The 23,160-nt window shown below is 37.8% G+C and overlaps 4 protein-coding genes across 4 annotated transcripts; all 4 read left to right on the top strand.

Moving 5' to 3' along the window:
* Positions 1–6,154: 6,154 nt before the first annotated feature.
* Positions 6,155–7,138, top strand: LOC119981925 (anti-H(O) lectin 1-like). Its single transcript, XM_038825063.1, has 3 exons — positions 6,155–6,164; positions 6,275–6,655; positions 6,756–7,138. The coding sequence occupies exons 1-3, from the start codon at positions 6,155–6,157 to the stop codon at positions 7,136–7,138; spliced, it is 774 nt and encodes a 257-aa protein (XP_038680991.1).
* A 1,696-nt stretch (positions 7,139–8,834) lies between these two features.
* LOC119981924 (anti-H(O) lectin 1-like) lies at positions 8,835–9,744 on the top strand. The gene is made up of 2 exons (XM_038825062.1): positions 8,835–9,261; positions 9,365–9,744. Exons 1-2 carry the CDS (start codon positions 8,835–8,837, stop codon positions 9,742–9,744), a joined length of 807 nt encoding a protein of 268 aa, XP_038680990.1.
* Positions 9,745–14,233: 4,489 nt separating this feature from the next.
* Positions 14,234–15,079, top strand: LOC119981923 (phenolic glucoside malonyltransferase 1-like). Its single transcript, XM_038825061.1, has one exon. It carries the CDS (start codon positions 14,234–14,236, stop codon positions 15,077–15,079), a length of 846 nt encoding a protein of 281 aa, XP_038680989.1.
* A 59-nt stretch (positions 15,080–15,138) lies between these two features.
* On the top strand, positions 15,139–17,090 carry LOC119981922 (anti-H(O) lectin 1-like). Its single transcript, XM_038825060.1, has 4 exons — positions 15,139–15,142; positions 15,290–15,382; positions 15,486–15,736; positions 16,947–17,090. Exons 1-4 carry the CDS (start codon positions 15,139–15,141, stop codon positions 17,088–17,090), a joined length of 492 nt encoding a protein of 163 aa, XP_038680988.1.
* The last annotated feature ends 6,070 nt before the right edge of the window (positions 17,091–23,160 follow it).

Genomic DNA, 23,160 nt, shown 5'->3' with positions numbered 1-23,160 from the left:
AAAGTCAATCTCCCTCTGCAGTGGCAACCCCGGTAAATCATCAGGAAAAACATCCATATAGTAATCCACCACAGGTATAGGAGTCAAAGACTCCTCCCTAGACTCTGAGGTAATCAAACCTGCTACAATACAATCGGTGTACTGAGGATTATCTAAAAAATGTGGACACGGAAGAAGTCTCGTCCCACGAAATCTAACCCTCCCCGCAGGTGTGGTCAGTGTAATCCTCCTCTCAGCATACTCTATAATTACCTCATACTCAGTCAACCAGTCCAATCCGAGAATAACATCAAAATCAGTAAATGGCATCACAAACAAATCTACTCTAAACTCATGGTTTGCAGAACTAAATACACAGTCCCTACAGATACCACTAATCACGGTACCTGATCCTAGGGGCAAATCAACTATAAATCTCCTCGCCACTCCTGTAATCCCTAAACCCAATGCCTCAGCAAATGATGCAGAAATAAATGAATGCGTAGCACCAGTATCAAACAAAACACGTACCCAAGAACTGAATAAGAGAAACCTACCTCCCAAATGATCTCGCTCTACTGGTACTGCATCAGGCCCGAGTGATACACTCCACCTCTCTGGACCTGCTGCTGCTGCTGAGCTAATGGTCTACCACGTCTTGCAGGACCTCTCGGTGCTGGAATCGGTGCTGGTGCTGGAACTGGAGCTAGAGCTGGAGCTCTCTGACCTCGAGGTGTGGGCGGAGCAGGTCCTCCACCCTGTGGGCAATCTCTCCGAGTATGTCCTGGCAAGCCACACTGAAAACATAACGGGTTGTTTGCCATAGGACAATCCCAACGCATATGGCCCACATGACCACATGCATAACAATGCTGGGGCTGCTGATCCCGTCTCAGAGCCTGACCCTGCTGATCCAATCTCTGCCTCTGCTGACCCTGTCTCTGCCCCTGCTGACCCTGTCTAGGACCCTGCTGTCCCTGTCTAGGTCCCCGATAACTCTGTCTCTGACTCTGAGAACTCTGCCCTTGACTCTGCTGCTGCACACGGGTATCAGTCCTCTGTCTGCGCTGACTACTCTCACCAGTAGTAGATGTAGAACTCTCAAGCTTCCTCTTATGAATCTCCCAATAATCCTTAATCTCCACTAAAGTCCTCTCAACTCCGAGTGCCTTATCAATACACTCGCGATAGGGGGTAATAGTTTGAGCCGCCAAGTGAGGTGAAATCTTTGGAGACAATCCTCTCCGAAATCTCAGTATCTTCTTTTCCTCAGTGGAAATATACTCCTCCCCATATCTCCCTAACTCCTCAAAGCGAGCCTGATACTGAGTCACTGTCATGTCCGGGGACTGAATCAACTCAAGGAACTCTTTAGCTTTAGCTACACGCACTGTCTGTGGTACGTACTGTGCTAGAAAAACTGTCTCAAACTCCGCCCATAGCATACCCTCTCTGCCCCTACTAACTGTCATCACCTCCCACCATGTAAAAGCATCACCCTCTAAAAACTCTGCAGCCAATAAAGCCCTCCTCTCCTCAGGAATCCGCAAGGAAGTCATCTTCCTGCGTAGCTGGCGAAGCCACTCCTCTGCTGCCACTGGATCTATCACTCCTCTATAAACCGGAGGGTTCGTCTTTCGTAACTCAGCTAGCTCCTTGATCGAAGTATCAATCGCCAAAGGAGCTGCCTGCGCCTCAATAATCTGTCTTGCACCCTCCTGTAACCCACCTAAAATAGGAACCTGTGCTGGAACCTCAGCAGGAGCCTGTAATGCAGCTGGGGTTGGAGCGGCAATCTGTGTCACAAGTCCGGTAACAGTCTGCCCAAGTACTCGCACCAACTCAGTAACATCACGGACCTCCTGCCGTAAAGTAGTCACTACTGCCTCTACCCCCTGTGGTGCTGGTTGTACCGGTGGTACCTCCCCAATATCATCTACTGGAGCTACATACGCTCCTCGCCTGCCCCCGCCCCTCCCACGTCTCACACCCCTACCTCTCCGTCCCCGCCCACGCTCCAATGGAACCACCTCGGGCATACCCGCCTCATCTACCCCCTGAGGCTCATCCGTCTCATGTCGTCCCCTACCCCATCCATGTCCTCGCACCCGAGTATTACGTGTGTCAACCATATCTACAAAATGTAACACACGTATACATAAATCTAAAAGCAAGAAACACAAAAATAAAACTCACCAGGTCAGCCGGGAAGCGCATGATGTGTAGCCAACGACATAACTTAGGTAGTCTATCCCCATAAGTATCAAAACCTACAGCTCCGATACCAAACTGTCACGTCCCTCTCTCCTAAGGTATACCGAAGTGTACCTAAACCCATAAGAACGTGACCGGCAGGGGACCCCATCCCCCGAACCAACCCTTAATCCAATATACCTAAATCAATATATAAAATATACAAAATCGTAACAACTCCTGAAATATAACATGAGCATAATCTCTCCATAATACCACATATATACACCTATCGAAAACATCGGAGTATCTACACAACAGCGGAAATAAGAAGACTTATCTACCCGAGATCAGATTGAGTAAATAAGTAACATATATACAAAAACAAAACCCAAAGTCCTCAAAACTTGCTAAAGAAACAGCTCGAGGCTACACACCAGCTCATGCGTCCCGCCGCTGACTAGCATCACCTAAATCCAACTCACTTGAAAGGGAAACAAGAAGAGGGGTGAGCCAAGAAGCTCAGTAGGGCATAGAAAGGGAACACCGATATCCAAAAAAAAAAAAAGAAATCCAGGGATATGACGCATAATATGCAACACAATAAATATACAATCATTGGTAATTCAACCAAGTAATATGGTAGCCGATAAGGCTATACAGCACCGTAACCACAAACACTAATCTCCGGTAATCCATAATCCATAATCCACCCCTGGACCCACCCTAATCCCCGTAGGGTGTCTCCCAGTTCAGGTCCACACCGAAACTGGATGAGGATCGAATATCCCGATAGCATAGCCTACACCAGAGAGCGTCCCCTGTGATGCACCTCACCTCAGACGGTCTACAGGTACGTACCCAGTTTACTGTATAATCTATCATAATCCAATATATTGGGCTCCTATATGGGCCCCACAGTGTACCTCAACCACCTCCAATCACCCCACTCCCAAAGACGTACCAAAAATGATAATCAACATAGAAGACGTATAAATTATACAAACAGGTCGTATTTCCACCACCGGAAACCGACAGATTCATAATATAATAAGAGTCCGTGAAACCGGAACTCTAGAATCATATGCAAGATACATAGAAAACCCCTACCTGAAAATCAGAAACTGAATACCACGCACGCGTCCCCAATAAACCCCAAACTCTGAAAGTCAACCTGCTTCAAATCTCAACTGGGATCACCGTCTACATCGAAAAACACATTATACGAAAATACAGTTAAAATACGGTCAACAGTCAACGGGCAAACCGGATCAAATGGGTCAAAACCGGGTCAACCGGGTGAAATGGATCAAAACCGGGTCAAATGGGTCAAAACCGGGTCAAACCAGGTGAAATGGGTCAAAACCGGGTTAAACCGGGTCAAATGGGTCAAACCGGGTCAAACTGGGTTGAACCGGTCAACACATCAGTCAACCGAGTCAACTCGGCCTGACTCGGTCAACTCGGCCGAAACCCATTCAACGTCACCGCCGGCGATCCGGCCACCCAAACCTGCCTAATCTTATATCAAATTGAAGAGCTCAATGAAATGAACTCATAGGTACCTGAATCAAGCCAAACCGTCGCCGGAATCGGCCGGATCGACCAAAGAAAGTTCACGGTGGCCGGAACTTCAATCTCAGATTTCTCCCAAACCGAAGCTCCGATCGACGTGATTCAAGTTGGGTTACACTCGTCTCGTCCGTACGCTTCTTTTGATATCAGCCTCGATCGTCACCGTCGCCGGAATCATGAAATCACAGTTGAACCCGTTTTAGAGAGAGAAAGAGAAGAGAGAGAGAGAAAATCGTGAGAGAAGAGGGTATTTTTGCAATTTTTTATTTTTTTTTATTTTCTTTAATTTTTCTTTTATACAATATTATACTTTCAAAAAGACCCATCTTTCAAAAACACCCCTAACTAAAATGTTCAAATTAACTTCAAAACTTTATAATAAATCCAATTTAAATCCGATTCGAGTAATTCTTGCGCCAATAAATTTCTTTTTAAATCCCCCATTTATTAAAAATATTTTCATAGTTTTATCTTGATTTAATTTTTATTCTCTCTAAATCCCGATTCACGATTACCGAGGTTCACTCCACCTCGATCAACGTGTCAAAATACCATAAATAGTGTATAATCGGGTCAGGATATTACAATGATATTCTTTTGGCAAGTTCAAGTTCTCAATTGCTTTTAGAAACCAAAACCATGTTGTCTAACAATTTTGAGATGAAGGATATGGGGGAAGCACATTTTGTTTTGGGAATTGAAATTACTAGAGACAGATCCAAGAAGTTTTTGGGATTATCACAGAGAAACTACATAGATAGAGTGCTTAAAAGATTTAACATGGAACATTGTTCAAGTGGTGAAGTCCCTGATGTCAAAGGTGACAGATTAAACCAAGAGCAATGTCCTACCACTGATTTAGAAAAGAAAGAGATGTCAAACAGACCTTATGCTTCATTGGTGGGTAGCATTATGTATGCTCAAGTTTGCACAAGACCTGATTTGGCCTTTGCAATCAGCATGTTAAGTAGGTTTCAAGCAAATCCTGGTGTGGCACATTGGAATGCTGGAAAGAAGGTTCTCAGGTATCTTAAAAGAACAAAGGATTTCATGTTAATTTACAGAAGGCAACCAAATCTGGAAATTACAGCATATTGTGATTCTGATCATGGTGGTGACAAAGATGACAGAAAATCCACAGGTGGATACTTTTTTTTATTGGGAGGGGCTGCTGTTTGTTAGAGAAGTGCCAAGCAAACATGTATTTCTGTTTCCACTATGGAAGCTGAATTCATACAATGTTTTGAAGCTACTATGCAAGCAATTTGGGTTAAGAATTTTGTCAATGCCATGCAAGTGGTGAACTTCTGCAGTCAGCCATTAAAAATCTATTGTGATAATGCATCTGCTGTGTTATTTTCAAAGAACAATAAAAGGACATCAGCTTCAAGATCAATGGATATCAAATACTTGAAAGTTAGAGAAAAGGTCAGAGAAGGTGTTGTCAATATTGAACATGTAGACAGTGGCTCCATGATTGCAGACCCTATGACAAAAGCATTGCCTGTTGGAATTTTTAGGAAGCATGTGCTTAAGATGGGAGTTTTTGCATCATTTGACGAACTTGAGACATAGGAATGACAGGTTCTAACTTGTTAAATTGTCATTTTCATTTTTCTTAATGTTGATGTGAATTATTTGAAATCAGCAGACTATTATCCTTGTTCTCTCTGCTGTCTAGTTTGTTAAGTGTATGGTTTCATGAATATTATGCAAATTTTATTAGCTACACATTTAGTTTTTTGTGTAGTTATTTGAGATAACAATAATGGTGAATTTTCTTAGTTGAAATTCAATTTTTTGGACCAAATGTGGGACTGTGGGAGTATTCCATGATCTTGATCATAATAGTCTGCAACATTGTATAATTTGTTTTAGTGGGAGTAATTATAGTATAATTGATGCAATTTTGTGTCAAGGTTGCTATGGTTCTACATTGAGATAAATTTGACAGTTGTCTTTTGGAGTATTTCTGTGTTCATGAGACTCAGTGATCACTGTTGACTTTTTATATATTACTAGCCATATAAATCTTTTGAAATATACTCAAGTGGGAGAGTGTTAGATTGAGTATATTAGAATGATTTGATAAGGCATATTGAGATATATTCAAGTTAATGGAGTCTTATGATAATAGATTGATATTGAGACTCCTTGTGCAAATAGACTAACTATTTATTAGAAAATATGATTAAAGATATCATTATTGTTATATTGGCAGTTACAGAACCATCTCCACTAAGTGATAGGTTTGGGGAGTTGGCATGCTTTGTGGGTTAGTGGTCTCTACTTTCTTGAATAACTGCTCATTCTATATAAGCCAAGGCCTATTGATTGGCTTGAGTACTCTTGATTCAACGAAAGGAGAAGAACTACTTCCAAAGGAGAATCTTTCCTGGTTATAATCATGTCTACAGGTTAGTGCTTTACTCTATATTATTGTTAACATAGAGTTCTATTTCTATGTTCATGTAATCCTGCTGCTTTGTTGAAACATGATGTAAATAAGGTTTTATGTTAATACAAGCTTCTTCTAGCCCAATATCTTTTCCATTCCCTACAATCACCCGTTTCAATTTCTCTTCATTCACCCCAACAAGTTGCAGTGATGGAAACTTAACTTGCACGGGTTCAGTTACCAGTAACGACAGCTACTTAAGCCTAACCCCAGAGCCACAACCAGGCAATCCAACGTTGCAACTAAATCAAGTTGGCAGGGTTCTATACAAATACCCTTTGTTTGCGTGGCCAGCATTGATCTATACTACGTTCACGTTCAGGATTTTGACCTCCTCTTATTCAACCGAATCTGCAGATGGACTAACATTTATTATGGCACCCAATAGTAGTCCCTCGCCAACTAACAACTTTGGTTCCTATCTTGGAATAATGGATCCAGCACAAGATGGTAATATAATGTGAAGCTATGGTTCCTATCTTTACTATTGATGTAATATCGATACATACATTATATACAACTAAACCAATTAATTTTGAGCTAAATGCAGGTCGCGCTGTTGATCAATTAGCGGTGGAATTTGACACTTACAAGAATACATTTGATTTGGATGGCAATCATGTATCGATTGACACAAAAAGTGTGTTACACCCAATTTATGTTAGGAGTCTCAATGAGACCGGAATTGACCTAAAAAGTGGAAAAGACATCGAGGTCTCAATAATATTGGATGGCAGAGAATATTCACTTACAATGTACGTTGGATATGCATCAGAACTAAGACGTGAGCTTTTTTTTGACGTGCCTATTTACATCCCACATACCCTGCCAAGCTTCATCTATGTGGGATTCACAGCTTCAATAGGGTATCTCACTGAAAGCCATCAGATTCTCAGCTGGAGGCTATCATCATATCCAATACCCAAGAAATGAGGAGAATCAATCAGTAGACAAGTGTGATGTAGTGCTTCATGCATGGGATATACATCACAAAATACTACTGAAGGCTTTCAAATTCTGTGCAAATTTTTAAATTTTCAAAATAAACGATAGAGGCTATGTATCCATTCATATATCAGGTGCTATAAGGAATGATGATGGCCTATTCTTCTTGTTGTCTTTGTCATGAAATATAGACACTCATTGATTTTCCACTGTCTAGACTACACCGACTTTCAGAAGATTGTCAATCTTTTTAGGTAAGAACATCAAGAAGTTGTAAATCAGTGGGGACATGGGAAAGTGTAATAGCATGTCGGTCATATGCTTCACGGATGGGATGAAGATCAACTTCTGTGTTTCGTAAGTGTTGGAGAAATTTAAAATGATATCAGTGGAAAATGGATTTAGTAAAGCTGAAGATTTGAGGCACGTTACAATGTCGCTCTCCTTAAGGGTAAATTAACCCTTACCAATTTGACAATGCAACTGGTTACCAACTAATTTCCTTTAGAATACAACAAATCTTCCTTTCACTTGCATGTGTACTATTGAAAGTGAATTGGATTGGCCACAGACTGAAAAACGCTAGTGTTATTGGCAAAAAAAGGAGTTGGATTTGACCTGAGCAAACCAAGTTTCAAACGGAGCCTAAAAGTCATAAAACATGTTAAAAGCAATATTAGTGAGAATTGAACTTGGACAATCAATTAGGAAATCATAAGCCTTAAACATTAAAGCAACATGATTTTTATTACTCGTATCCTCTGTAATACATACATATATATATATATATATATATATTATTTTTGTGCTGTCGGTCGATTGAATCATTTATTTCACATACCAATCACATGACCTTTATGATTCTGGTACCACTATCTAAAACACTGCTTCCAAACCCAGGAAATATATGTCAAGACCCACATCCTTCATATGACAGGATGCGCTCAAATTAAAACTGCTGAAGTTGACCAATCATAATAAAGTTTGTCACGCCTACGAACAAAAATCATCAACACACACCTACGAACAAGTTAAAAATCCGGCAACATCTATAGTAGCCAACTTTCTAGAACTATGGTAATCAAGAAACTATTGTGGCTTCAAGGTCAAAAATATTTTCCATTTCAGCATAGTTTCTTGGAAACAATGTGAAACTATGCCTTTCTGGGTGTATGGACATACATGCTTGGCATATATAGTAAACAACATGCCGGATCCATGCCAGTTTTGCATATAGACTTCAAGCAGTTGATGACAAAAGCATAATTATAAATAAACACAAAAATAAATAAACATTAGCTTATGCAGGGTAGGTTCCCTGTTGAAAGACAGATGGAAAAGTCTTAAGTCTTTCTAGATGGAATGTACCTTCTGTCTTTATATCTTTGTGAGTCTTCCAAACATCAATCTGCGAATACAATGTGGCCTTGGAGATATTAATATAACCCAACAATATAATCTTTGGATCCAGATAGGAAATACAAACAAAAATATTGTAAGCTACGCTAACTACAGAGCCAACTTTTTCTTGTTGAAGGTAACTTAATCTTCCTTCAACAATGCAGCTAGCATAAATTTCATCGACTACAACCATCAAACTCCACTATATATAGTGGAGTAAGTCCGATTGCTTGCTATGAGTTATAAGCGAAGTAGTCTCACACATAAATACACCCAACCAACCATGTTTCTGTTTCTGTTTCTCTTTGCTTTTCTTAACCAAACTTCTTCATTCACCCCAACTCCTTTTCCAGTCCCTCAAATCACCACTGGTTTCAGCTTTCCTTCATTCACCCCAGCAAGTTGCAGTGATGGTAACCTAACTTGCACGGGTTCAGTTACCAGTCACGATGGCTACTTAAGCCTAACTCCAGAGCCACAACCAGGTTATCCAACCTTACCACTAAATCAAGTTGGCAGGGTTCTATACAGATACCCTTTGCTTGCGTGGCCATCAGTGATCCTTACTAAATTCACGTTCAGGATTCTTACCTCCGCTTATTCAACTGAATCTGCAGACGGACTAACATTTATTATTGCACCATGCAGTAGTCCCTCGCCATCTGACAGCTATGGTTCCTATCTTGGAATAATGGATCCAGCACAAGATGGTAATATAATGTGAAGCTGTGGTTCCTATCTTTATTATATGATGTAACATCGAAACATACATTATATATTCAACTAAACCAATACATTTGGAGGTAAATGCAGGTCATGCTGGTGGTCAATTAGCTGTGGAGTTTGACACATACAAGAATACAGGTGATTTGGATGCAAATCACATTGCGATTGTCACAAAAAGTGTAATACATCCAATTCAAGCTAGGAGTCTCAATTATACCGGAATTGACCTGAAAAGTGGAAGAGACATCAAGGTTCTAATGGTATTGGATGGGAGGACAAAGTCAATTAGAGTGCACATTGGATATGCATCTGATCCAATAGGTGAGACTTTTCTTGAGGTGCCTATTGACATCCCAAATACCCTGCCAAGCTTCATCTATGTGGGATTCACAGCATCAACAGGGCTTCTCACTGAGCGTCATCAGATTCTCAATTGGAATTTAGCATCATTTCCAATCAAAAAATGAGAAGAATCAATTCGCAACTAATGTCATGTGCTACTTCCTGGGATATACATCACACAATAAGAAACGCTATCCAATTCTATGCAATTTTTAAATTCTTATGCTTGCAAAAATACAGGAGGAAGGATGTGTAATCCATTCATATATCAAGTTCAATAAGGAATGGTGATGTCCTTCTCTTATTTTAGTCCTTGTCATGAAATATAGACGTCGTTTATTTTCCACCGACTTCCTTATCATGAAAAATGGACATGGCATTTATTTTCCACTGTCTACACCGATTTTCACAAGACGGATGGTAATGTTATATTACACTGGTGTGGAGATTATTTGATATCTTCACAAAACGGGTTAAGTGCAAATAGGTCACTGAAAGATATATTAGTTTGCCAATAGGTCACTCAAAGAAAAAAATTTCAAATTGGATAACTCAATATTTCAATTTTAAGCAATTAGGCCATGGGAATCTAATTCCGATCAATTAGTTGTCGGAATTTGCTTACTTGTCAGTTAACTGCCAATGTGGAGCCGATGACTGGTGGCTTTTTAATGTTGTGTTTTTACAACTAATTTTGAAAAAAAAAATCAGATTTACCCACCCACCCCCACCCCCACCCCCTCTCTCTTCTTTAGAAAACTTCCATCGCAATCACCCTCTCCACTGAGATCTTGTCGAGTGGAATCGGAACTTCTCCAACTTGCTCCCCTTTGTCCTAAAGGAGGGCGGAGCTTTTTCAAAACTTGAATCCAAACACGAGATCCGACGAGATACAGAACTCCCGAAAATCCCACTCCTCAATAGCAGCAACAAAAAATCAACCAGTATGTCGACTTCTCGACTGCAAAGCCGAACATTGCACCTATTGCAGAGGGAGACCGGATAGTTTAGTTGTATTCTCAATCCGCTTATGCTCAATCTTCCCCGTCCCTAAACACAGAATCCCTAAACTCTAAACAAAGCTTTTCCTATAGAAATCTAATGGCTTCAATCTTGCTATAAGGACGGGTGAACAAAAGATCTAGGGATTGTTTTTATTCTTCAAGTCCTCATGTGATCAACAAATCTTCTAAGGCTTCAATCTTTTTAGGGAAAATTGGTGATAAGCCCCTCACTTAAAAGTTTTATTCCAATAAGGACACTCTTAAAAGTTTTACTCCGTAAAGTCTATAAAGTTTAAAATAGTATTCCATAAAGGATAAAATGTTAAAATATATGGTTTTATTGGCTAAAATATCCTCGTCTTCATCCTTAAACATGGCACACTTCTCCTACATGTGATTCATCTTTGACCTCCATTGGAAGCTTCGTCTCCACCGCCAGAAGCTTCATCTCCGCCCCTCATGACTTATTCAACAATTATATGGCATTTTTTATGTTAGATTTCATCCCTTTTTTTGTATTCGAACTAGATCTACTCATATTTGTCACGGGGCTTGTAGATCATGTTGTTTTTCTTCGATCTGTCATCCCATCATTATTTTTCGGTATTTTCTGTGGTGACTTTCATGGTTTTTTAGTTCTGATTTGAGATCTGCAGACCGCAAGTGATATGTTATCTATTTCGATTAATTTGATATCTATCATATACTATCTGTTTTGTCAAATGTTATCTATCTTTAATGAAATGTTATCTGTTTGAAGTTCCAAAAGGACAAAAACATATCATGTGACATATCATAACATATTCGAAACATATATATCTGCATATTCAAATTCGATTTCAAAATAATATTGACAGATACAAAACAAATATAATATCATATACTAAAGATTGAACAATGCCTTTTCATGTTCGTTCTCTATTTCTCTCTCTAGATCAAAACTTTGCTTTGAAGATCCATCTCTACCGAAATTGAAGGAAGAATAAAGAGCCTCAATCCCGATCTTAGTCGCAAGTAGGAAGAAGAAGAAGAAGAGAAATGTCGATCTATGTCGCAAGCAAAGGAAGAAGAGTCGATCGAGGAAGAAGAGAGAAGAAAGATGGGATATAAATGTTGCTTTTTGTCCTTGATGGGATATAAACGTTGCTTTTTATTCTTCTACCTAATTTCCCCATCTTTTTATTATTCAATCATTTTTTTTTTGCCTTTTTATATGTGCCACATTTTTTTAAAATTTTTTAAAAAGATTCATATCATTTTTTAAATATATTTTGATATTCCACATGGCTTTTTAAATTAAATTTTATTTTATATTTGGACAAATGTGACATGTCAGCAATTTCCGGTATCAAATCGATTGAAAATTGATCGGAATGACCCAATTGCTTAAAATTGGAACATTGAGTGACTCAATTTGAAATTTTTTTCTTTGGGTGATCTAATTGCAAACTGACCTATTTTTCAGTGACTTATTTGCATTTAACCCTTCACAAAACAGACTATAAGAAACTCAAAATTTAGCTTAACGATATAGAAAATGAAATCAATAGAAAAATAAATGGCAAACAGATCATCTAAGAGATTCTAACGAGCCTCACTTAGTATGTAGAGTCACCCAAAGGTAGCCCAGATTGCTGGAGATGAATCATGTTAACCCAAATTGAACTCCTCGCAGTTCGCATTAGCATTCACCAATTTGACAAGCAATTGGAATGGTTTTATAGGCCCATGGACTTGCTCTTGTTTACATGAGTCATCATTGGGTTCGTTTTTGGGAAATTAGGATTGGTTTGTAGCAAAAGAATTTCACTTTATTGTCCATAAAAAAATTCAAAATCAGTGGCCTTTCCTTTGACTTTGACCAATCTTGTTAAATGCCATAATTTTTTTAAAAAAATTAAATTAAGTGACTTGCACATTAGTAGAGGTGTAATGTGAGCTGTTCCAGGCCGTTGTTGGGATGGGCCGGGCAGGCCCGACCCTCTAATGGCTTTAGAGTCGGGTTTGAGTGCCGAGTTAGGTGGGCCTACGAGGCCCACCTACTACTTAATAGTAACCAAAGTATTTGGCGCTAGAGCGACTCTAGGGGCACTCGAATGATACAGAATTATGAAATTGGACAGAGTTTTTGACGATTGTGACTCTAAATCCACGCCCTACAGTGGATACAAAGGTTACATTTGGCAAAATTTATTGATTGTCAAAATAAATTATGTTATTAGTTGTGAAAAATAAACTAACTTTTAAGTCGTGAAATAAGCTGCAGGTCTTTCGTGAATTGGTCAAAGGTGGTTGCTCATAAGAAAAAAAGCGGGCTCGGAATCAGTTCTCTATAGAAAAAGAATGGAGCGCTACTTTTTAATTAGAAGCAGTGTTTTGGTTAGGAGAGGGAGTCTTATTGAAGGAAATTTATATGTGAAAACTACGACAAATTTAAGAATTTTATCATCTATGGGCCAGTAAAAACTCACCATTGTGACTACCTAACATAGCTTGATTTGGAAACCATATCTTCTTTCTTGACCTTCCAAGAAATCAGAGCATAACCTCAAAAAATTCACCAATCAGTAGTATATAGGGACTATTCGGATATCATGTCCAATCAGCATCACAATAAGTTGTCAAGGTCTAACAAAAAAGCCACGTCTGGAATAGCCCAATAAACTAAACTCCCAACTAATTGATGGTAAAAAATGGGTCAAAAAGAATATCCATCATCGCCTTTTTCCTTGCACAATTTGAGATTCACCTCCATAGGTGTTTCAATCGGCGTAGCATCTGAAAAACTTATTATGGTAATATTATCGACAGTATACTTATGCTGAAAAATTATTTTAAATATCAGTTTGGATCGACCAGTTCAACCTGTTGAATCGGGCATTGATCAATCCATCAATACGATTCAATTTAAAATATTGGGTTGTACTGTGCTGATCAAAAACCGATTGAACCAGATGGTTTTCCTGATATTGAAATTTTTTATATACATATTCTTTAAAACTAAAATGAATTTTTTAGAAAATTTAAACTAATACCTAAAGTTTTCAAAAAGAGTCCTTTAGTGAATTTTTTAATAGGGACAACTAAACATAAAGTCCTTGTACTTTTCAAAATCAATTTTTCTGTGCCAAAGAAGCCCATCTACTTTGAACAGTGGACCATATTAGCCCTTCCGTCCCATTTTTCATCAAATATTGTTGTCATTGCAGTTAGTGAATGACATGTAATTTTTAAAAAAAATTTTTGATACTCCACATGTAATCCAGATGTCATTGACCAATGATTTACATTATTTAAATTCAGATGAGGAAAGAAATTCTGGAAACTTTAGCTTATTGATATTGTGGAGCCCTTGTACTTTCCGAAATGGAACAAATAAGCCCCTACGGTCTTAAAAAATGGGTCAATTGACTCCCTCATTTCAATCAGTTACAAAATACCCTGTAGTTTAAATCTGGTAACAGAAAAACCAAGAAGATAGTTCCTAAACCAATAATTGAAACCCACGTAATAAAACATCAAAACCAAACCCCCCTTACTAAATTCACGTTCAGGATTTTCTATTGGGTTCTCCACACACCATTCGATTCTTGATGGGAAAAGCACCACCATGTTTATCAGAGCTTGGGCTCATGTCTGCAAAAACGGCAACTCTTCCTCATTACCAGCCGATCTTACACCCGTTTTGGACCGAACCCTTATTCAGGACCCAGATAGCCTTCAGATGAAGTTCCTAGTCGAATGGGCCAAACTCCTCCGAGACCCAAATCCACGAAACTTGAAGGTAATGCCACAAATCAGTTCTCCAGAGAGCTTGATTTGGTCCACATTTGAGTTGACCGGTGAAGATATCAAGAAACTGAGAGAGAAAAAATCGTCTCAACTAAGTGAGGAAGAAGAACCCAAATCACTCCATTTATCTACATTTGTTCTTGTTTGTGCTTATACATTGTCTCTCACGGCCGAAGCCAAGAACTTTGAGCAGAAGAAGAAGGATTTTTTTGGTTTCATGGCCGATGTTAGGACCCGTATGGAGCCACCGGTTCCGGTGAACTATTTTGGTAATTGCGTTGCAAGTTTTAGTACAAGTTTTGAGGCAAAAGACATGGTGGGAGAGGACGGCGTCGTTTTAATTGCCAAGAGAATTAGCGAGATGATTAAGGGAATGGAGAGAGGAGTTCTTGAAGAAACAAAGGGAGCGCCTGAAAAATTTTCGGCTATTGAACCGGGAACACCAACTGTTGGAGTTGCTGGGTCACCCCGGTTCGAGGTTTACGAAGCGGACTCCGGGTGGGGCAGGCCGAAGAAAGTAGAGATCACGTCTGTGCATAAGACTGGGGCCTTTTCATTGGCGGAGAGCCGTGCCGGAAGTGGAGGCATTGAGGTTGGTTTGGCTTTAAGGGAGGAAGGAATGGACGTTTTTGCAGCTTCCTTTGCAGATGGGCTGAGACATTGAGATCAAGCAGTAAAAGGGTGTAACTATGAAACTATCTACTATATTGATTCTCATGAATAATGGGTAATATGTCCGAGTCTAACAATTAGGAGCGTTTATTTCCTTTTTGAAGGTCGTAGGTTCGATTTCTAACGAGCATATATGCACATATGATTATTACTAAATTCACGTTCAGGATTCTTACCTCCCCTTATTCAACTGAATCTGCAGACGGACTAACATTTATTATTGCACCATGCAGTAGTCCCTCTCCATCTGACAGCTATGGTTCCTATCTTGGAATAATGGATCCAGCACAAGACAGTAATATAATGTGAAGCTGTGGTTCCTATCTTTATTATATGATGTAACATCGATACATACATTATATATTCAACGAAACCAATACATTTGGAGGTAAATGCAGGTCATGCTGCTGGTCAATTAGCTGTGGAGTTTGACACATACAAGAATACAGGTGATTTGGATGCAAATCACATTGCGATTGTCACAAAAAGTGTAATACATCCAATTCAAGCCAGGAGTCTTAATTTTACCGGAATTGACCTGAAAAGTGGAAGAGACATCAAGGTTCTAATAGTATTGGATGGGAGGACAAAGTCAATTAGAGTGCACATTGGATATGCATCTGATCCAATAGGTGAGACTTTTCTTGAGGTGTCTATTGACATCCCAAATACCCTACCAAGCTTCATCTATGTGGGATTCACAGCATCAATAGGGCTTCTCACTGAGCGTCATCAGATTCTCAACTGGAATTTAGCATCATTTCCAATAAAAAAATGAGGAGAATCAAAGCGCAACTAGTGTCATGTGCTACTTCTTGGGATATACATCACACAATAAGAAACACTATCCAATTCTATGCAATTTTTAAATTCTTATGCTTGCAAAAATGAAGGAGGAAGGCTGTGTAATCCATTCATATATCAAGTTTCATAAGGAATGGTGATGTCCTTCTCTTATTTTAGTCCTTGTCATGAAATATAGACATCATTTATTTTCCATCGACTTCCTTATCATGAAAAATGGACACGGCATTTATTTTCCACTATCTACACCGATTTTCAGAAGACGGATGGCAATGTTATATTACACTGGTGTGGAGATTATTTCATATCTTCACAAAACGGGTGAAGTGCAAATAGGTCACTGAAAGATAGATTAGTTTGCCAATAGGTCACTCAAAGAAAAAATTTTCAAATTGGATTACTCAATATTTCAATTTTAAGCAATTAGGCCATGAGAATCTAATTCCGATCAATTAGTCGTCAGAATTTGCTTACTTGTCAGTTAACTGCCAATGTGGAGCCGATGACTGGTGGCTTTTTAATGATGTGTTTTTACAACTAATTTTGAAAAAAAAATCAGATTTACCCACCCACCCTCACCCCCACCCATTCTCTCTTCACTAGAAAACTTCCATCGCAGTCACCCTCTCCATTGAGATCTTGTCGAGTGGAATCGGAACTTCTCCAACTTGCTCCCCTTTGTCATTAAGGAGCGCGGAGCTTTTTCAAAACTTGAATCCAAACACGAGATCCGACGAGATATAGAACTCCCGAAAATCCCACTCCTCAACAGCAGCAACAAAAGATCAACCAATATGTCGACTTCTCGACTGCAAAGCCGAACATTGCACCTATTGTAGAGGGAGACCGGATAGTTTAGTTGTATTCTCAATCCGCTTAAACTCAATCTTCCCTGTCCCTAAACACAGAATCCCTAAACTCTAAACAAAGCTTTTCCTATAGAAATCTAATGGCTGCAATCTTGCTATAAGGACGGGTGAACAATAGATCTAGGGATTCTTTTTATTCTTCAAGTCCTCATGTGATCAACAGATCTAAGGCCTCAATCTTTTTAGGGAAAATTGGTGATAAGCCCCTCACTTAAAAGTTTTATTCCATTAAGGACACTCTTAAAAGTTTTACTCATTCTGGCGGCGGAGACGAAGCTTCCAATGGAGGTCAAAGATGAATCACATGTAGGAGAAGTGTGCCATGTTTAAGGATGAAGATGAGGATATTTTAGGCAATAAAACCACATATTTTAACATTTTATCCTTTATGGAATAGTGTTTTAAACTTTATAGAGCTTCATCTCCGCCCCTCATGACTTATTCAACAATTATATGGCATTTTTTAAGTTAGATTTCATCCTTTTTTTTGTATTCGAACTAGATCTACTCATATTTGTCATGGGGCTTGTAGATCATGTTGTTTTTCTTCGATCTGTCATCCCATCATTATTTTTCGGTATTTTCTGTGATGATTTTCGTGGTTTTTTAGTTCTGATTTCAGATCTGCAGACCGTAGGTGATAAGTTATCTATTTCGATTAATTTGATATCTATCATATACTATCTGTTTTGCCAAATGTTATCTGTCTTGTTAAAATATTATCTATCTTTAATGAAATGTTATCTGTTTGAAGTTCCAAAAGGACAAAAACATATCATGTGACATATCATAACATATTCGAAACATATATATTTGCATATTCAAATTGGATTTCGAAAGAATATTGACAGATACAAAACAAATATAATATCATATACTAAAGATTGAACAATGCCTTTTCATGTTCGTTCTCTATTTCTCTCTCTAGATCAAAACTTTGCTTTGAAGATCCATCTCTAGCGAAAGTGAATGAAGAATAAAGAGCCCCAATCCCGATCTTAGTCGCAAGTAGGAAGAAGAAGAAGAAGAGAAATGTCGATCTATGTCGCAAGCAAAGGAAGAAGAGTCGATCGAGGAAGAAGAGAGAAGAAGTAGCGAAGAAAGAAGAAAAAGAGAGGCATTGAAGGAAGGAAGAAGAGAAACACTGAAGGAAGAAGAAAGAAGAAAGATGGGATATAAATGTTGCTTTTTGTTCTTCTACCTAATTTCCCCATCTTTTTATTATTCAATCTTTTTTATTTTGCCTTTTTATATGTGCCACATTTTTTTAAATTTTTTAAAAAGATTCATATCATTTTTAAAATATATTTTGATATTCCACATGGCTTTTTAAATTAAATTTTATTTTATATTTGGACAAATGTGACATGTCAGCAATTTCCGGTGTTAAATTGATTGAAAATCGATCGCAATGACCCAATTGCTTAAAATTGGAACATTGAGTGACTCAATTTGAAATTTTTTTCTTTGGGTGATCTAATTGCAAACTGACCTATTTTTCAGTGACTTATTTGCACTTAACCCTTCACAAAACAGACTATAAGAAACTCAAAGTTTAGGTTAACGATATAGAAAATGAAATCAATAGAAAAATAAATGGCAAACAGATTGTAGTAACCGATTTTTGTCCGGTCGAAAAATAATTAATAAAAATCAAAATACAAAAAAGTACAAAAATTCAAAATTCAAGAGCCCGTGTCATAGGCCCGCATGCTTACAAAAAAATCAAGGGACTTTTGGAGGCCGATACACCAGATTATACTTAATTGTAAAAAAGTGCAATCACTAAAACATCCTTTTAAAAAAGTACACTGGGATCATCTTTTACCAAAATAACCTCAAATTTGATTTTCTCTCTCCACGAATTGTGATACAATAGTGATACTTTTAAATAGAAGATCCAATTTAGTGTTCAATTTATATCTTTTGCTTATAAAATGATGATATAAATGTTAGAATGTAAATTTGATTGCATTACATGTCTTTCTAGTTCAATTATGTCATTTTAGTGGATTTTTGGTGTTGGTGATACTATAGTGATACATCTCTGCAGCTGTAAATGTTTTTCCAAAACGAGCAAGAGATGTACAAACCAAGAAAAGAAAACCAAGAAAGGAAAAGTGATTAGGAAGAAGAAGTATGCATATTGGTTCAATTACATCATTTTAATGAATTTTTGGTGTTGGTGATACTATAGTGATACATCTCTGCACTTGTAAATGTTTTTCCAAAACGAATAAGAGAGGTAACCAAGAAAAGAAAATCAAGAAAGGAAAAGTAATTAGGAAGATGAAGTATGCATACTAGTTTCATTGTATCATTTTAGTGATTTTTTGGTGTTGGTGATACTATAGTGATACATCTCTGCAAAAAACGAACCAGAGTTTAGATCTGCAAAAAAACAAAGCACAGCCCAGATTGAACAAAAAAGCATCGTCCAGATCTGTCAAAAACAAGGCAGAACAACTCGACATAGTCCAGATTGAGCAACGACGAAGAAGGCGATGAAGAGAGGAGAAACTCGACCAAAAACGGAGAAGAAGGCAACGAAGAACAAATTCAGATCGAGAACAAGAAGAGGAAGAAGAAGAAGAAGAAGAAGAAGAGAAAGAATGAGATAACTTTTAGTAGAGAAGAAGGAGAGAAAGAGAGGAAGTTGGATAGTTGGAGGGAGAAGAAGAAGAAGAAGAAGAAGAAGAAGGAGGGTATTGTAGGTATAAACTAAAAAATATCTTAAGTCAGATGACCAAATTACCCTTAAATTGTACTTTTTTACAATTTTAAAAATGTCCATGACCTTTTTACAATTAAGTTGTCTAAAGTGCTCTTATTGCCAATTGTCCGAAAAATGGAAGCCTATTTCTTGGACCCACAAACATGCAAAAAATCCTAAAAGCCCATTTCTTGGGTCATAAGCCCATAAAAATTCAAACCCAAACCCAATACAACAAAACCCTAGAAAATATCTAAAAAATAGGAGAATTAAATAAATAATAAATAAAACCTTTAAAAAGGAAAGGTGACACCTTTTAGGTTTTTGCAAAAACATTGGAAAATACCAAAATATTAGTTTCTTAGGATTTCTAAGGGGAAAATAAATAGGGTTTGGGGGGACATTTTGATAAAATGAGAAAATAGGGTTTTATGTGGATATGGTATAAAAGAAAGAGAGCTTGTGGGAGAGAAAGGGCAGCCGACAAGACAAATAGGAAAAGGAAGGTGAAAGAAAAGAGAGGAAGTCGGCTGCACAAAAGAGGAGAACAAAAAAAAAGAAGGGTTTTTCGGGGTGAGAAAGCAGGAGAAAGGAAGGCAGCCGCACAAGGGGAGGAAGAAAAACAAAAGAGAGAAAGGGGAGGCGGCACAAAGAAGCAAAAGGAGAGAAAAGGCACAGGGGTAGTGAAGAAGTTTTGGGGCATAAAAAAAGTGGAGTCACCGGACAAAGGAGAAAAGAAGGAGAAGAAGGAATTTCACTCTCTTCGGTTTTGTTCTTCCGAGAAGGTAATAGATCCACTCAGATTGACACTTCTTGTTACTTTTCATTATTTATGTTCCTGTAGTTCTACTTTGCATCTCTTTATTTCTGATTCCTTGGATCTGGCTTTCTTTCCTTGGATTTGATTGTTGGAGGTTTATGTCCTTGTTTGCTCACTATTGAAATAAGGTTTTTTCTCACTTATGTTGGTCCGGTTGTAACATATGTTCTTTGGATGTTGTGATGTATTGTGTATATATACGAGTTTATATATATATATGTGTGTGTGTATGTATATGTATATATGCTGGGTTTTTGATATCTGTATGTGTGTGTTTGTATATATACCGGTTTATGTGTGCTTGTATATATGTGTTCATATGTGTTTGTATATGTATATACGGTGTGTGTGTGTACAATGTGTTCTTGTATGTATAGGTTTTGTGTGTGTATATATATATATATACAGTATATGGTGTGTATATATATAGTGTGTGTGTGCGTATATATATAGTGTGTGTGTATATGTGTGCAGGGTGTGTGTGTATATGTGTGCAGTACAGTGCGTATGTATACATGCAGGGTGTATGTGGTACATGTGTTTGTATATATACCTATTTGTATGTTTGTATATGTGTGTCTATATGTTTATTATGTATATGAGTATGTATGCTTAATTTAATTTGAATTTCTATGGCATTTGAGTACCAATTTGACCCCATTATTTTTGTGTTTGATGTTGGGCTTGAACCGGGCTTGATCCAACTTGGGCCGAAGGGCAACTTAGAGGACTTGGGCTAAAAGACATACATGGAGGAATTGGGTTGGATTTGAGCATTGGCCTTCATGGGTTATATTTGTATTATATTTATATATCCATCATCACCTATGGAGGTGATGATGGATATATATTCTTTTTGACCCATTTTTTACCATCAATTAGTTGGGAGTTTAGTTTATTGGCTATTCCACACGTGGTTTTTTTTTGTTAGACCTTGACAACTTATTGTGATGTTGATTGGACACGAAAGTCCTGCAGCTTGTTTCACGACTTAAAAGTTAGTTTATTAAATTATGTTAAGATATATACTCAACTTGGTCATATCCAAGTTCGATGATAAAATGAAAAAATAAATAAATTGGCTTGTTTTTTAAAAAGAAAAAGGAATGGTTTCCACCTTTAGAAATTTATTAAATTCATTTTGGGTGGTCAGACAATTTTCAATCTAAGTAAAAAGGGAAGATAAATAAATTGGGGAGTTTTAGAAATATGGTTGGTAAGGTTATTTGATCTTGTTAAAAGATAGATTTTTCTGTGTGGAGGCTAGAAATCATAGATTTTGTACTCTAGTGATTTTAACATCCTAACCTAAAAAATCATTTCAGGTGCTCGAGCAGCTCGATATGGAAAAGAAGAGAGCGCAAGAACTTAGCAAGATGAGGAAGGCTAACCAGGCAGAGTGCTTGTGGTAGAATCCAGTGAGCGAAATGAACAAAGAACAACTGGGACAATTGAAGCTCGCCTTGGAGGAGCTTCAGAAAAATGTGGCAAAACAATCTCAAACTATTCTTTTTCAAAACTTGAACAATGACACCCAGTCTTTTGGTCCTGGTCAAGTCATGCTTCCTACAGCAGGGCTTAATGACTCGGATATTTTTTGTCTTTCAAAAGCAGATGCAGATGTAGATAAAAATGGTAATGTGTTCGATTTCGACCCCAATGTGGTGCCTCCTCCTGCTGCAATGCCTTCGGCATATAATTTCGGATTTGGAAGTAATGGGTTTTATTAGCTTTCTGGTGGTCTGTGTCCATGGCTCTTTATTGTTGAAAAACTATTTCCTTATGACGTTGTGAACTTGTGATAGTCTTATAGTTATGGAGTGGGGTAGGCTGCTATTGTAAAATAATAGCAGCCCATACAGTTCGTCATTTTTGAGCTATAAAATATTTCTTAAAAGAATAAATAGAAAATATGTAAGGATTTTGATCGTTGGATCATGTATTTAATCATCGGATCTTTTAAAAATGAGATAACATGTTACACACTTTGCATCCAACGATTTAGAATCACTTAGGACATAAGACATGAGATTCAAAATCATTGATATTTATTATTTTTTAGGAATTTTAAAAAATTATTGATAATCAAAAAAATGAGGAAGAGGAGGGACTGCTATAAGCCTACCCCAGTCCCTTGTTGTTTTCATTACTGTAAAAAGTCACGCTATTTTTATTTATGGTTTTGTGTTTGTTTTAATAGATTTTTATTTATGGCTTTGTGTTTGTCTTAATTCGACCCATATTAACCCGACCCGACCTCATTTTATTATATAATGTCGTTTTATACTTGTATAGACCTGTATGCAGTATATATATATATATATACACACACTTTTATACTTGTATACAGTATTAACAAGAATCAAACATTGAGTTTGTTTCATATATATGTGTGTGTGTGTCTATATATGTTAAGAGTTAGTAGACTTTTCTTCTTTTGAATATTGTGAAGACTTCATTTATGTTTTAATTACACCAAAATGATTTAGGTGGATAATTTTAGTTAAAATTTTAAACTAATGATAAATAACCCGACCCAACCCGACCCAACCCAACCCATCTTCAAATGAGGTTGGTTAAGGGTTGAAGAAAATCTCACCCGACCTTATGCGAGTTGGATAAGGTATTTCCCTAAATCTGGCCCAACCCAACGTACCCATGTTCACCCCTATGGATAGCAATGAGGGGAAAAAAAGCCCAAAAGAGGAAAAGTAGCTTATGGATATAGGATAATATAATGCATCAAATCCACCTGACCAGCCCTTTGAATATCTTTCCAACAAGTTGAGAGTAAGGAAGTTCCAGATGTGGGGGAGCCATACCTCACTGTTAATGTTGGAGTTTTCACATATAAATTTCCTTTAATA

The sequence above is a fragment of the Tripterygium wilfordii genome, chromosome 17, assembly GCF_013401445.1.
Source record: "Tripterygium wilfordii isolate XIE 37 chromosome 17, ASM1340144v1, whole genome shotgun sequence".
NCBI classification, from domain to species: domain Eukaryota; kingdom Viridiplantae; phylum Streptophyta; class Magnoliopsida; order Celastrales; family Celastraceae; genus Tripterygium; species Tripterygium wilfordii.
The sequence above is the reverse complement of the archived record's forward strand: the minus strand, read 5'-3'. Positions and strand labels throughout refer to the sequence as shown.

What these genes read in the sequence shown, in the direction of transcription:
- LOC119981924 (XM_038825062.1), top strand. Translation starts at nt 8,835, where the DNA reads ATGTTTCTGTTTCTGTTTCTCTTTGCTTTTCTTAACCAAACTTCTTCA. An exon ending in AATGGATCCAGCACAAGATG is followed by an intron (nt 9,262 to 9,364) that starts GTAATATAATGT and finishes AGGTAAATGCAG; the next exon opens with GTCATGCTGGTGGTCAATTA.
- LOC119981922 (XM_038825060.1), top strand. An exon ending in AATGGATCCAGCACAAGACA is followed by an intron (nt 15,383 to 15,485) that starts GTAATATAATGT and finishes AGGTAAATGCAG; the next exon opens with GTCATGCTGCTGGTCAATTA. An exon ending in TAGGTGAGACTTTTCTTGAG is followed by an intron (nt 15,737 to 16,946) that starts GTGTCTATTGAC and finishes CAATCTTTTTAG; the next exon opens with GGAAAATTGGTGATAAGCCC.
- LOC119981925 (XM_038825063.1), top strand. An exon ending in AATGGATCCAGCACAAGATG is followed by an intron (nt 6,656 to 6,755) that starts GTAATATAATGT and finishes AGCTAAATGCAG; the next exon opens with GTCGCGCTGTTGATCAATTA.
- LOC119981923 (XM_038825061.1), top strand. Translation starts at nt 14,234, where the DNA reads ATGTTTATCAGAGCTTGGGCTCATGTCTGCAAAAACGGCAACTCTTCC.